This window comes from Neopsephotus bourkii, unplaced genomic scaffold, assembly GCF_033783945.1.
Source record: "Neopsephotus bourkii isolate Nb327-2 ecotype Australia unplaced genomic scaffold, CSIRO-AGI_Nbou_v1 NB_1183, whole genome shotgun sequence".
Classification (NCBI taxonomy): Eukaryota; Metazoa; Chordata; class Aves; order Psittaciformes; family Psittacidae; genus Neopsephotus; species Neopsephotus bourkii.
In genome coordinates this window covers 5,000,290-5,015,914 of record NW_026901668.1, presented here as the reverse complement: position 1 = coordinate 5,015,914, position 15,625 = coordinate 5,000,290, and the positions used below count along the sequence as shown (strand labels likewise).

Below are 15,625 nucleotides of genomic sequence, written 5' to 3'. Positions count from 1 at the left end.
AAAAGTGGTACATCACATCTTTCCTCTGCATCACACTGAATGGACTAAAGAATACTTAAGCTTCTACCACTTTCAGTTGCAAGCATTTTGCTGCAATGTCTTCAAGAGTGAAGAATCTGCCTGGGTGGAGGTTCAGTCACTCACTCATCAGTTCAGAAATATATAGCCTTAAAAATGGAAGATGGGGATTCAAGGTTTGGAAGCATTAATGTCTTAAGAAGTTTCGCATGTCAGATTAGAAGTCCTCTTTAAGAAATGACAATGATCTCAGTATGGAAAAGCAGGCATCAGCTTGAAAACTGAGATAAAATACGCTATATGGTTAGCACAGCTAGGGCAGATCGTATCTGAAGTTGGAAAGAAAAAAGCTCATTCAACTGAATTCCTTTCTAAAAGTAGTTTGCTTTTATGAGTTGATCTTAGAGGCATTTGTACTGTTCAGTATCAAAAGCTTCTAGATTACAGCTAAAACGGTTTTGTCAATGTTGAAGTAAAACAAACTTGGTTAGAAGTGAAAGGAGATATTTCTTATTTATATTGTCTACTGCTGAGCCTGGAATGTGTCTCTTAGAAGTTCTGGATTGAGTATGATTTTAAAATGATTGGGAATGAAAAGACAGGGAGTGGTGTGAACTTCAGTTGACTTGCCTAAAACTAAGATCTGAAACTTGGTGTACTGCAGAGTTTCAAAATGTGTTTTTAGAAACCTAAATATGTTCACAGAATACAGAGTAAACAATGTATGTTTAAATAAAAGTTTGTTACCTGTTAAGGATCAGACCTCTTAAAACTATGATACTCATATTTAATATTGTCCTGTAATCACATCTATTTAGCTCTGAAAGTAGCTCTTTTTAAGAATAGGAAGTGTTTTTAAAATGACTGAAGCATTCCTGTAGGGAGACTGATAGTTCATCGTTGTTTGACAGTATAGCCCTACTAGTCAAAAATACTGACATTAAGAATGCATTGGCTACTGTTTCTTGTGCTGCCAACTGTACTGCTGTGGTTGTGCAGGGGTAAGAATGGGGGAAGTCGAGGAAAGTTTTGGTCCTGTGGAAGCTCACAGGGATGTTGATGAGTAATAAGTTATTTTGAGATTATGATGTGATTCATAGGCCAGAACTCCACCAAATTTTATTATAAACTCCTTATAGTTGCTTCCAGGTTACTCAGAGCTGCTGCCAGAGCAGGCAGTGACACCGGGGGTATGCGTGCCTGTTTGAATGCTTTGTTTTGTTCCTGTATTAGAAGAGTGAAGATTACCAAAGTTGAATGTGATTTTGCAGATACAGTTTCTCCAAAATAGAGAGGCACAACAGGCTAAAATATATAGATAAGAAACTGTTGCTTATTGTGCATAATATTTTTATCCTAAAGAGGAAAAAGGCTGTTGCTTCTGTATAGTGTAAATATTTAGGAGCTTTCTAACACTATAAGCTTGTGACTTTATTTTAAGGTAAACTTCTTTTGAGAGACATATTTCTACCTTACCACCCATTGCCATAATCAAAAAGTTCTCTGTATGGCAGGGATACTTCTTAGGACCACCCTCTGAAGCTGTGGAATTTTTTGGTACAAAATAGAAGTTCTTCACTCCTATTAAGAGTAAGTCATAAAATGAAAGGATGATGACTTTTGGTGCATTGTCTGAATTGTGCACTGTTTTCAGTGTTCGCAACATTATCCTAGGCTTTTTAGTGGATCTTTTTCTAATGGCTAGTTCTTGTACCAGATGTGTTTTATGGCCCATGTTGGATCATTCTTTTTAATGCAGTTCAAAGTCCACTGGAGCTACTCTGTGGCTTTTGAATTACTGTTGCTGTGCTTAAATTTAAAAATGAGTACTAGATAATGTTTTTCTTTCAGAATGGTAGCTCATTAAAGCAGAGAATGTAACTAATACAATTTGAATTTTTAAAAAAAGTATTTTCCATATTGAAAATAAAAGACAGTTCTAGTAATGTATCACTGTGGCATTTCTAAATGTATAGCATTGAAATGTGTATCTAGGCATGTCTATTTTTTTCATTTGGTTTTTTGAAGGCCATTTCCAAGCTGATGTCCCAGTAAAGCAAAGGGACGTTCAGCTAGCTCAAGATGTTCACCACTGCATATCCTTGTTTGGATGATAAAGGAGGCATCCCTGTTCCTAAGTGTGAGGGTAGAGACCTGTGTATGATAGATTAAACTGATCTTTTCTTCTTGCTCTTGTGCAAGAATAAAAACTGAAGAGTCAGTGCTCAGTCCACTTGTCCAGAAGAATTTCTATCTTCATACTGTGTGCTGGTCCTTTTCCTTATTACATCCATCAGTATCCTTATTGTTTGCCAGGTATACACTAAGGAACTGGGGCCTACCTTGTAGTTGCAAAACTTCCTCTTCTAGGACTTCAGTAATCTCTTCATGTCATTAGAATTGCTGCAGTTACAGTATGTGCTGTGATTCATTAATCTACTTTTTAACTAAAACCCGTCTGCTTAACTAGTCATAAGAGCTTCAGATTCTTAGGACTTCAGAAATAGCTTAATATTTTTATTTACTTGGAGAAGTACAGTGGCTAAAGTAACCACTTAAAATGAATTGTGTGCTGGGCTAGATAGTTAGTCACTGGGGTAGTTGTTAAGTTATGGTGTATATTCAGCAGCAGTGCATAGCACAAGTTTCAGTATTACCAGCAAATGGAGTGTTCTTTTTACTTGACAGTGCTGGAGAGCATCTCAGTGATTTCTAGGAAGAGTTACAACTTGTTCGTGTTCAAACTTAACTGTGTGGAAACAAGAGAACTGCAGCCTACTGTATTGCTCTTGTAAGGCTTTTAATGCTGTAAATTCTCTGGCTTTGAGTAAAAATGCAGTCATGATACTGTCAAAGAAGTTGGGTAAGCAGCTAGTGGCAGTGTCTCGTGGTTCCTGGCCTTGAAGTTCAGTTGTAGAATACAGATGTGGAGGTGATAGCAAGCAGTAATGGCTAGTCAAATGAGGACTCTATTTTATACTTGTCACCAAAGATTATCACGTACAAGTGACTAGGTGCTTCTTCCAAGTAACCTCATAAACTTTTAGGAACAAGCAGTTAGTATGGGTGTGTCAATCAAAATACAAATATACCTTGAGTGTATAGCAACATTAATATATGTATATGGAGGTTTTTTTCACTGTTGCAAGTCATGAAGACAGCTGGTCTGGCGAAATTGAAGAATCATGGGATTTAGATTACTTACACACCTGCATTGCAGAGGGTGAAGACAGACTGTTTAAGCTATTTCAGTGACATAGAGCTCTCAAATAGCCAAGAGATGAATTTTGATCTGGATGATAGTATATCAGTCAAGTTAAAAAGGTATTGGGCTCAAAATGTGCAACTGTTGCTTATGATGAGAACTAGGCTCCTCCTAGTCTAAATAGGGCCCCATGAACTAACTTTAGCTCACTGGAAGCTTTCATCTGCTCCTACTGCTTGTATTGCAGTAATGCTATTTACTCTGTTAGGATAGTGATCTGTTTCAGAGCTTATTCTGCAGGATTTACAGATTTAATTCTTGGCAGAATTATCAATTGTCCAGAATTAATTGCTATGAAAACTGAAATCAGATAAGCTAAAACTTTCAGTTCTGTTAAATTGTGTTGCATTGTTTCAAATATTTTTCCCTGCAATCTCAACTACTCTAGCTTGTTTTTAACAAGACCAATAAAATCCATCTGCAGGAAACCTACGAAACTTTTGAACTGAGTAATTTTTAAGCTAAAGTCTTCCTTTTCACAATAGATATTTGACTGGACTAAGATGAGAATTATCAAAGTTGTACCCTGTATGAAATATGGAAATAACTAAATCTGAAAGATTGATTCTAGAACAGAAAGCAGGATTAAGATGAAGGATTAGCGATGGAAAATGTAGTGAAATGGTTAAACATGTAGGTCTTGAGGGCTGGGTGAGTAACTAATAGCAGGTGATGGAATTTAGAAGATCATGGGGTAAACCAATTTAACTGCTATATATTCTGTTGCCTGGGGGCTTCTTTGGGACTATGGGGAAGGAGTTAAGATCATTGGCTTCTTTTCCACTGGAATCATATGCTCTGTCTAAATTCCTGGAATTAATGGTTTGTGGCAGCCTGGGACTGGCTCAAACTAGCATGGTAACAACCTAGGAAAAAGAAAATATAGGGACTTTAATTACTTTGTTTGTGTGACTTGACTTTGCTACTGATTCTATTAGCCTCTGGACTGCAATGTTAGAACATTTTGTTTGAGAAGATTAATCAGTTACAGCACCTTTGAAAAGAGCCAAGTGAGAATTGTGGTTAGACTGGAACAGGTAGACGCAGTGCTTGTTAAAAGCTGAAGCACTTAATGTTCATTGCAGGACATACAGTGTACCCCTGAAAAGTGTGGCTTTAATTAGGTGTGCAAAATATGGGACTTCTATTCCACTGAAGTAGATTTTCTTGACTGCAATGAGTCTGTTTGGTTTGAGCGTGACTGTAACAACAAAAAAGATCACAAACGATGGCAAGCAAAATTCCAACAGACTTTATTCATGATACCAGTAAGCACTGGTAAAATTGAAATGATAATCAACAATTATTTGATTATTTTGTTGTGTTGGTTGTGGTTTTTTTTTTTTTTGGGGGGGGGGGTGTTATAAAATACCTAGCTAAGCATCTGGAAGACCAGGCAACATAGCAGGATCTTTAATGATTCCTTTTCCCTTCGCCACTTTTAAGTTCCACAGCAGGTGGCAGAGAGGATTTCTAACATGTCCCGTAAAGGATGCAGAAGTGTTGCTTTTGCAACACTGATATCGTATAGTATAACAACAGTGGTATAATTGTGGTATGTTTGAGGAACTAAGTGTGCTATTCTGGGGTGAAAAATGATCTTGATAACTTGAAATTGAATTTTATCACAGTTTATTATCACTAGTTGGTCAAAATTCATTTGCTCACTTCACACGTTATAATGGTGTACATGATCTGTCTTAGTATTGCGCCTTATGCCCTTCCAAACAAAATCCAAAAGCCCTGAAGCAGTGCAAAGCTTATTTCTGTAGTAAACAAGTTTTGTGATGGCTGTTTGAAACTAGATACCAAGGGGCATAAAAGATATGTTAGACTTCAGGTTTAGGTTTAGAGTCTAGCAAGAGGTATTAGAAAATATAGGTCTGTGGATTATTTGTGTGCATGTGGCATAAAACAAGCAACAATGAGGCTCTCTAACTTTGTCCAGCCACTTGAAAATCACCTTTAAATCCTTATTTCCTTACATTAAGCACCCAGTAAAAGGAAACTATGTTGCCAATGGTAGCAGAATGTGATCCTCAGGAAGGAGGGAGGTGGAATTTATTATATTATCCTAGTGTTAACTTGTGTTTTGTTAGGATTAAATTGTAGTCAGCTATATGTGTACTTCCTTAGCTCTTGGAAAGAAGAGGAGAAACAGAAGCTGCCTTCATCCCCCTGTACAAAGCTAGCACCAGCAACCTTGGCATGGAACACTGACTGACCTGTTGTTCCCCTCTCTTTACAAGTGTATTTCTGCTACAGCAAGAGTGAACTGGTGATGATCCTTCATGCAGCCTTAAAGTGCTGCAGAAAACATGGGTGGAGAATAGGCAGAACAGGGGGCGGGACATGCAGGAAGTAAAGGATCCCTGCATTGCCTCTTCTTCCTCCTTTGTACAACTAGCTGGGCAGGCAGAAAAGGACACTTACCTCTTGCTTATATTGAATCTTTCTATTCAGTATTCAAGTGGTAAAAGCAAATATTAAGCTCAGATCTCTGCAGCCTCATGTACTGGACTTGGAAAAGTACAAGAGGTGTCAAACAGATAACAATGCTTCCTTCTAGCTTAGATGTCTGCTTTCCTTCCGCTGTGCGTTAAGTCCACAGCCTAGTGAATTCCCATTGGAAACTAGCACCTAACTCTTTGGTGTGTGTGTCTCTCTTTTCCTGATGGATTTTACAAGGAGAGAGATTTGTCCCATATTTGTAATTGTTAATTCCCACTGTTGCTGCTCTCACAAGGATTGCACTAAAGAGGTAAGCAAGAAGGGGGACTTCGGGGGTCAATCAGAATTCTTGACATCTGCTTAACTGCTTTACTTATGCATTGCTTGAGTCTTTGGCTTTTAAACTTGACTGTACTTTAGTCCCTGTGGTTTTTGAAACGTAGGTTGAAATCCTGACCAGTAAGGCTGGAACACTTACTGCTTTTGCTGTTTTCCACCTGTGGTGGTGTTCAGAATGAATATTTTTTATAAATGTAGGATTGCTGAGATTATGTAACGCTTCCTCTGTCTCAGTTTTGGTTTGGTGTAAAAGTTAAGCAGCACTGATTGCACCTTCTCTTATGAAGTAAATTATATTTTTAGTATCTCTTGCACCATTAGAATGAGGTGCTAAACCTCTGCCACAGCAATCTGGTGAACTAACTAATGCAAAATACTCAATCTTTCTAGGCAAAAACAGTGAAGAGTCCTGATTATCTTATACTTTGGTGTTTAAAGTACCTCAAAAATCGAGTTTTTTTTAAGAGTACCTAACTTACATTTAATGGATCAAAACCCCGTATTAATATGAAATTTGGAACATACTTTTTTTACCTCATTAAAATCTGATAAAAATGACAGACTGCCACATCTAAGATAAATGAAACATGAAATATTTTCTTAAGCTTAATATGAAGACTGTAAGACAGGTATTTAGTTTTGAATCATTTGAGCTTTGTGCTACCTACATATATGCCCATATTTTAGAGTTGCTCTCAAAATGTTAGTGTTTAGTAGGTTTTAAGTTGGCATTATTTTAAAAAGAAGCAGTCCTGACCTTGTTAATGCGCTGTCACTTTCCTTCTGTAAGGCTTAGAGCTAGTGCAACAGTGTAGAGAATCATACTGGGGAGCTTCACCTCACTGGAAATTGGTGCAGGCTTTTTGGATGGGATTTGTTTCAAGTTTGATAAACACAGAGATCTGGTTCATTTTGCAGCTCTATAAATGTGTATGCTGGTAAAAAGGAGGAAATGACACAGGTGTGGGAATGGGAGATGGAGAAAGGAGGCTGTTGCTTACAGCAGCATTGCTGCTTCATGCTATTTTAGATGGTAGCTTGAGAAAATGATGACTTTTCATGTTACACCTGTCTCCGTTTTTTTTCCCTGCAAGAGCTCTTCTTTTTATTTCTTGAGCAAACTCAGAAAAAATGCTAGTGGGATTGGGGTGTTCTTATTAAGCTGCCACTGGGGAATAGGACTAGTAGATTAAAGATTTGAGTTGTGATTCTTCTAAGGAGTTTGGGGACCAGGAGAGACCTGTACGAATGTGACCATCTTACCATAAGTATGGTGAAAACTTGGAAATACCAAATGGCGTAGCACATGCTTGAGTGCCTTTGGGTTCAGAAACTAGTAAAGGTATGCTTGGCTGCATAGCTCATGTGCTCTTAAGGACACATCAAGGTTATGTGAATTGCAGGGCCTGGCCTGCCTTTGGTTTCTCTGTGATGGCAGACTAAGGTGTATAGGCAGCTCTGGGTAGAAAAGGGTTCACTGTTTATTGATCTTTATCATTCCTACTGTCCTCTGTCTTGTTTTGTAAAAGAGTGTGACACTCTCCCTAGTGCTTGGAGGAGGAAACAAAAAAGCAATTTTAAAAGCTGATGGTACTTAAGTGACCTGAACTTCAGTGTAAGGGGCACTTGGCCAGCACTTAGAATCATAGAATCATAGAATAGTTAGGGTTGGAAAGGACCTTAAGATCATCAAGTTCCAACCCCCCTGCCATGGGCAGGGACACCTCACTCTAAACCATTATTACCCAAGGCCTTGTCCAGCCTGGCCTTGAACACTGCCAGGGATGGAGCATTCACAACCTCCCTGGACAACCTATTCCAGTGCCTCACCACCCTAACAGGAAAGAATTTCCTCCTTATATCCAATCTAAACTTCCCCTGTTTAAGTTTTAACCCATTATCCCTTGTCCTATCACTACAGTCCCTAATGAAGAGTCCCTCCCCAGCATCCCTATAGGGCCCCTTCAGATACTGGAAGGCTGCTATGAGGTCTCCACGCAGCCTTCTCTTCTCCAGGCTGAACAGCTCCAACTTTCTCAGCCTGTCTTCATATGGGAGGTGCTCCAGTCCCCTGATCATCCTCGTGGCCCTCCTCTGGACTTATTCCAACAGATCCATGTCCTTTTTATGTTGAGGACACCAGAACTGTACACAATACTCCAAGTGAGGTCTCACGAGAGCAGAATAAAGGGGCAGGATCACCTCCTTCGACCTGCTGGTCACGCTCCTTTTGACTTGTAGACTAGGTTTAGGCAACCCTTCTCATGGGCTCTGGAACAAACTGAGAAATAGGTAGCTGTTTTAACACAGAATCCTCTGTTGGTTTTAGGCCCTCCTGTGAGGTTCTCCCAGATTTTCTGAGCAGCAGTTAGGAATAAAGAAACTATGCTGGAGGAGGCTAGTGGGAGTGTCTCTTTGAACTCCTGGTTTGGAATTCACAAAGTGGGTTATTATAAAATGGCCCTCTTGGAAAGACTTGAAGATTTTAGTATTTCTTTCAGAATGGAGAAACACGGAATAGCAGACTAAATCACTGATTTTAAAATCTGTTTTTAGCCTTTGTACAAGAACAGAGTACTTGGTGAAAGAGTTAACAAGGTAACTCATGTTCTGGCTTTATGTTAACTTTTTGCTGTACAGTTGTCTTAGTTTAGGTTTTAGATTTTCTGAAATAAGATTGCCACAGATGTGACAACTTCCTTTTGCTGGCACAGTGTAAATGAACATACATGCAGGCTGCTGCTCTCTCTGGGGCTCGAGCTATTTAGGAGAGCTAGATGAGCTAAACATAGCAAATTCAGATATAAATATATACAATATGCAGCTGAATAATTGTTGCGTAAGTTATATATGTATATGTATGTGTATATAGGAGAGCATATAATTATGTATAAAATATCATTCTCTACATATGAGCCTGAGCTCCTGGGACCATTTTAAGCTTAATCATATTTAAAAGTGGGTGTTTCTAACAAGTCTGCTATGCGAGCAAAACCACACATAAACTGGTGCTTGATGCCAGTATTAAACACTAAAAATAGTTTTATAAATCTCTGCTGTGTCCTACTAGGAAGCTGGAGAATTGTGATATGTCCTTTTTACAGTATTAAATTTACCCATTCCAAACTTCAGGCTGGTGTCTTATCAGCTGAGGCATTCATCTCCGGAAGTCGTAATGGTCAGTGAAGCTTTGAAAAGCATTAAGCCAATGTTCACTGACAGACCATGTTTCGGGGCTTAATCTTAATCTAGTCACAGTATACTCTTCCGTGAATTTCAATTGTTAGAATTTCTTAAGAGCAAATTGTAGAGCAACGAAACAGATAATCAGAATGTTGTTGTAACAGAAAGTTTTTATCAAGTGAAAAACTGTGTCTTTATATAGTGGGTTGTTTTTTTTTTTCCTTTTAAAAACTTCAGGTACCACACCTTTGTAAAACAGTGACAAATAGCAGTGTTTTCCACTGAAAGACTGGACTCTTGTGCTTCTCTCAGTCTTCCGTTTGCATCTGTTAAAATTGATGTTGACTGTGCCCTCTCCTGGGGGAGTGTGGTAGAGAATAGTTTAGGTAGTGAACATACAAACTCAATATACTGCCATGTCTGACCAAGGTGGGGGAAAAATATCTAAATGTAGATGGAAATAACTAGTATTTATTAAGTCTTCATGTTCAGTTCAGTGAAGGTCTGTAGTTGCAAAGGGTCTGGTTCAGAGTCTCAAACCTTTCCATTTCAAGACTTGTTTCTTGCTGACAATAGAGGAAGGGGAAATGGTCATGTCTTGATGTCCCGATTTGGTGGACAGCAGTACTGTTTAGGATATTTGCAGAAGTACTGTCTGGTTAGGACATGAATTATGATGCTTGTACTACTACTGCATTTATTTCTGTACTTCAGACTCTGTGATTTTCACTTTTTTGTGTAGTTATGATTACCAGTGACACAAGATCAGACATATCAAGTGTATGATTTCAGGATCATTTGGCTTGAAAACAGTGGCTCTTCATGTAACAATTTGAACAGGATGTCTTTATCTTCTCTCATTCTGCTGTCTTAGAGGTTTGAAGCTAAATCAAGTAAAATTGGGTGCCAAATTTTGCTGTTATGGACAGTTCCCCCCCAGAATAAAGCTTCTGGCCATGGTAAAGTGATGAAGCTTGGCTATCTGCCTGCAGTGTTTTGCAGGATTCCCAGATGGTTGTTCTCATGGCCTGTTTGCGTTACTGATTTGAGTAGATGATTGTACTTAAAAGTTTGGTTTGCTCTCCTCCAGAGGTTTTAATATATGTTGTAGAAGGGGTTGGAATGTGCCCTTATAGAAGGACTTTTGTAGAAGTCTTTATGGCTAAGCTCCTTTTTCTGAACTCACAACAGAAGGGATGCAGGATTGTGGTTTGGATAGAGTCAGTGCCTGGGGAGAGCTAAGATACAGAAATTTTTTTAATTTCTTTTTAGTTTCTATTTTCTATTATGAGAACTGAGAACCTAGCTGCCAAGGCCTTCTGTTAGGGAAGCGTAGCTGAGAAAATGGGGTGGGAGAGCATTTGCAAAAACCGCTAACAAACAGGTGAACGGTAAGATTGGGGTCAGATTTCTGTATAAATTGTGCTAGTGGGGAATTCAGGACAGTTACCTATTGACTAAAAATAGTTGGTCTGTATAACACAATCAAAACTTGAATCAAGCAGGACTTCAAGTTTCTATGTTGTTACTTGTATATTCCAGGGTGTCAAGCCAGCCAGCTTTGATAAAGTAGCAATCCCTGAAGTGAAGGAGATTATTGAAGGATGCATTCGGCAGAACAAAGGTGAAAGGTAAGTACTTTATTTACAGAAAGAGGTATTACTGCTGAGTCCTTTTATCAGTGATGATACCAGATCCAGTTACTCCCTGTGATTATGTCTGTTCTGATGAAAGTTGGAAAGCCGGTATTACTTCTGAAGCTTCGATGTTGTATTTATTTATTTATTTATTTGTTAGATTCTTATTCAGTTATTGTTTTAGAGAATTAACAGTCTCAGGAACAGTACAAATTCTATAGTAGCCATCCATGTCAGTTTATTCAGAAATTCTTCTGCTATTATTAAAACTTTGACCTAGACAGTAAAACAGCAGAGGGCAATTCTTCTGTGTTCCCAGGTATTTGTATTGTTACTCTGTAATCCTTTATTTTTCCTTTCCCTTTGATTTTGTTAGCATTTTGTGGCTGATTATTTTGTATTTTTCAAATTCCTCCTCCTGATTTTCATCCACACTTTCTGCAAGATGACTTCTACTTGAAGTGGTTAACTTACACCCTTACAGGAAATCTGTAACTACTTTTGATGGCTTATTTGTGGGCTTTGTTTTGTTTTCTGCTTTTACATGGTTGTTGCTTACTGAATGTCTGATTTAAGAGTGTTTCAGCCTTCTACCCTCCCCTAGACCCTTACTATTCTGTTCAGACCTTGTTTTACCAGTTCATGGGTGTTTATTCAGCTCTTCCTATTAATTCCTGGAATTTTATATCTGATGGCATTGTTGTGTATTTTTAATTTGTTCTTTTTCTTAAGCAATTTTTTCCCATTTCAACTTAATTTTGTGGCTGTGCATTACTTATTTCTTGTCATTTCGCTCAAGTGCTTAACTTTTATGCTGTGCATGTATGAACATAGGTCTCTTGTACTTTCAGGACAAAGATGAAGTGCTTTGAAATAGCATAAAATACGAAAGGAATCATGTGGTTCTTGTTTATTGCTTAATTTACTACATGAGGGTTTTGATAAGATCTTGAAATAGACTAAAATACATACATGGGTTACTGTACTGATCTGGGGACTAAGAGTTGTGTGTTGGATCTTAATGCTAGAGTTATAGAATCACAGGATGGTTTGTGTTTGAAAAAGGACCTTAAGATCTTCAAGTTCTAACCCCCCTGCCATGGGCAGGGATACCTCCCACTAAACCATGTTGCCCAAGGCTCTGTCCAACCCAGCCTATTCAGTAAAACCAAACTGTTTCTTCAAGATTCCTTAATATTTTAGTTAATATATATCCTGTTAATATATATCCTGGCTTAAATCTGTTGGTACTTCTATTGAACAGTGTGTGATTTATTCTTTGTGTTCATCTTTGCGTACATTGATACACTTTGTTTCATCTGAATGATGGTCTGTCAAGTAATTCATGGGAGAAGCATGAAATGTAAACAATAAATTCAGATTTTCAGGCAAGGATATTCTTAGTATTTTCTGATAACTGATAACCGTGTGCTTTCTACATTCTTTCCCAATGTGCTAGGTATGCTATTAAGGACCTTTTGAATCATGCTTTCTTCCAAGAAGAGACTGGAGTACGGGTAGAACTAGCAGAGGAAGATGATGGAGAAAAAATTGCCATCAAACTCTGGCTGCGAATTGAAGACATCAAAAAACTCAAGGGCAAATACAAAGATAATGAGGCAATAGAGTTTTCCTTTGACTTGGAGAGAGATGTCCCAGAGGATGTAGCACAGGAAATGGTAAGTGTCGGTGGTCTTATTGGAAGTACTGGTGTTCTCTGACAGTAAAATGCAGTCTGTCAGTCTCTGCATTTGCTATTGTTACCATCTAGAAATAAAACGTCTGCAGAAGTTTGTGAATGAGAAGTTAGTGCCAGAGAGTGGTAGTTTATACTGCAACACCAAAACAGTGGCTGTCGATGACAGTCTGAATTCTGTGAATATATCCTCTTCAGGTGGAATCTGGCTATGTCTGTGAAGGGGATCACAAGACAATGGCGAAAGCTATCAAGGACAGGGTATCTTTGATTAAACGAAAGCGAGAGCAGCGTCAATTGGTGCGAGAAGAACAGGAGAAGAAGCTTCAGGAAGAAGGTAGTCAGAAGCAGCAGCTGGAGCAACAGCAACCATCAAGTGCTTCCCATGCAGGGTCAAAGCATCCCTTATCTGTCACTGGTACTACTCCTGTCCCTACTACTTCAGCATCAGTTTCTACACAAGTGGAACCTGAAGAGCCAGAAGCTGATCAACACCAACAACTGCAGTTCCAGCAACCCAGTATATCTATTCTTTGTAAGTGTGTCAGTTGGTTTATTTACGAACTTTTGCACTTACACAGTTCCCCTCCTTGGAGTTTTAAACTTTTGGTGGATATAGCAGTAAATATCTTAAGGTGCTGTTGTCTGTCATTGCTGTTTGCTGAAGAGCATTAGCCCACTAAAAAGCACAGCACAGTAAGATTCCTGTGCCTTAGCTGATCTAAGTCTTGGCAGAATTCACAGTACAGTGTGTTTGCAAAAAATCATTTTTGTTTCCTTTCCAGTTAATACACTAAAAAAACAGAGGCATCTGAAGCAGGAATATATGTCCTCATTTTTGCTGTCCTCCTACAGTTACAGCATATTCTGGCCCTGCAGAAGGCTGTATACTCTTGCACCAGTGCAGTTAGAGCTATTAGAAACACTTACTTGGAACATTGTTAACTTATGTTTAAGGTGGAAATGAGGTTAATGTACAAGCAGTTCAGCTCAGAATTTGCTTTCTGCAAAAAGTTTTGTTTTCTCTTTTACATACTACATATGAAAAGTTGAATTAGCACTCGTACCTTCACCCCTTCTGCCATCCCAGCATTTGAATCGGTATTTGAATAATGATGGTAGATGAGAATTTGCCTATTAGAATGGTGAGTTTAGAAAGCAAAATACTATCTGCTCTTGAGGTAATAGGGATGTTAAATTCACTACTATGCCTACATCAGGTGCATTTTCCAGCCAGCACAACACACCTCTTCTGTGTGTCTGTAAAATTAAGTAATCTTCCCCCCGCTCCGATAATTAATAACTATGTGGAACTTGAATTTCTATTTCTAATCTAGCCTTTTATAGGAAGCGTAGTTTACTAATAAGCATCTGCCCAAAGAACTCCTGAAACTACTGATACTTTCAGAGGCTAGAGGAAGGCATATTGGTAAGGAATTACTGTACTGAGGAAGACAAATGCAATTTTTAATCAGCTTAACTATCGTAAGAGGTAAAATGCTGCTAAGGTCCACATGACATGGAAGAAACATCAGTCTCATACCTAATTGATCATAATATCTTTAGAGTTGTGAATCCAGACTGCAGTTCTTGAAATGCAGAATTTTATTTTTAACTTCTGCAGCTGATGGGACAGTTGACAGTGGCCAGGGGTCATCTGTTTATACCGAATCATGTGTGAGCAGTCAACAGACTGTGTCGTATGGCTCCCAGCATGACCAGTCAATGTCAACAGCTGCAGCCCAAGGATACGCAACTCCAGTTGGCCAAGTGCAGTCGCAACAGCATGGAGGGTATCAGCCACCTGCAGTGGTAAGCAAGAACTTACAGTATTGCAAATGCATGGAAGTACTTGATTTTGTATTTCTCATGAAAGGTGAGAGGAAAATCTGTCAGGCAGTCTTCCATGCGTATTTTGTTTTGCATGAGATGCAAATTCTGCATGGGAGTAGTTAGGGGACTATTTTTGCAAGCCGACTGAGTCTAGGGGAGGGTAAAGTGCAAGGGCATATTTGTTTTTAAGGCTTTTATTTAATCTTAAGGGCACTAAAGCAGAATGGTGGGTTAGAATTTTTTTTATGGATGAAAGTAGCATCCTCAGGACAAGACTCTCTCATGAAAGTAAGCATTACTCTGACTTGGGAAGGTGGTATGGTGTATGTGTATATGAGGTTGCCAGGGATCAAGTTGTTGGTTTGATTTTAAAGAAGGGATTAGAATAATTTGAACTACTGTGTAAGTATGAAATTGCTGTGTGTGTTCTGTGAGGCTTTGATTACAGATTCTGCAGGTAAGATTTTTAACTGTTATAGAATGCTGCATGTGAGAATTCCAGACTGAAAAGACCCTGCACCCTTGTTCCCAGTTTTATTTCTAGCTTGTGTTGATTTGCTCATCAGTTGCCATGTGTATTCCTTTTCCCTGGAAAGACTGCACTGGGCACAAATACTTTTCCTACTATGTTCATTTGTGTTGCCCTTTTATTTTGGTATGTGTTTTTCCTTGGTATGTTTTTAGATCTGAGTATGAGAGGTACGCAGAAATCTATTCTAACTCTGGAGTAGAACTTCTGCTGCTGTTCTGTTGTTGTCAGTGGTTCCCTCATCCCTTGTTTTTATGCAAATAAAAATCTAAGCCTGAGGCAGAGTCATTATGGTATAATGTAGTCATACCATAAGGGAAAAGATGAGACACTTAAGACTGAGGGTCCTCACTTTTTTTCCTTCCTTGATGGACGTGGTTTTAGGCTTTATTACAGAATCGTTGGTGTTCCTAGCATTTTGGAAAACATGCTGGTTTCACTCACAAGCAAAGCATCTCAAACTGTTTCAGAGGCACTTAACCTGAAGCGGGTGGTATTGCTAGTCCTTGAGCAAATGGGGTTTTAATTCCTCTGAGTAAGCTCTTGTTCTGAGTAAGCCATATTTTGATGTGGGCATATATAGGATCAGAAGCCATTCATCTTGGGACAGCTTGCTTCCAGGTTGAAAGACCATAATCTTTTGAGAGCATATGACAGAATTAGTCAAGCTTAGT

At 38.7% G+C, this 15,625-nt stretch overlaps 1 protein-coding gene across 10 annotated transcripts in view; it reads left to right on the top strand.

The window, feature by feature from the left end:
* The window catches only part of WNK1 (WNK lysine deficient protein kinase 1), a 106,629-nt gene that overhangs the window by 49,854 nt on the left and 41,150 nt on the right, over nt 1–15,625 (top strand). For all 10 annotated transcript variants that reach the window (XM_061364038.1, XM_061364041.1, XM_061364037.1 and 7 more), the window contains 4 exons: nt 10,799–10,887; nt 12,353–12,572; nt 12,788–13,124; nt 14,214–14,401. In XM_061364038.1, the coding sequence (XP_061220022.1) occupies nt 10,799–10,887; nt 12,353–12,572; nt 12,788–13,124; nt 14,214–14,401 (834 nt within the window). The remainder of the gene's footprint in view (nt 1–10,798; nt 10,888–12,352; nt 12,573–12,787; nt 13,125–14,213; nt 14,402–15,625) is intronic.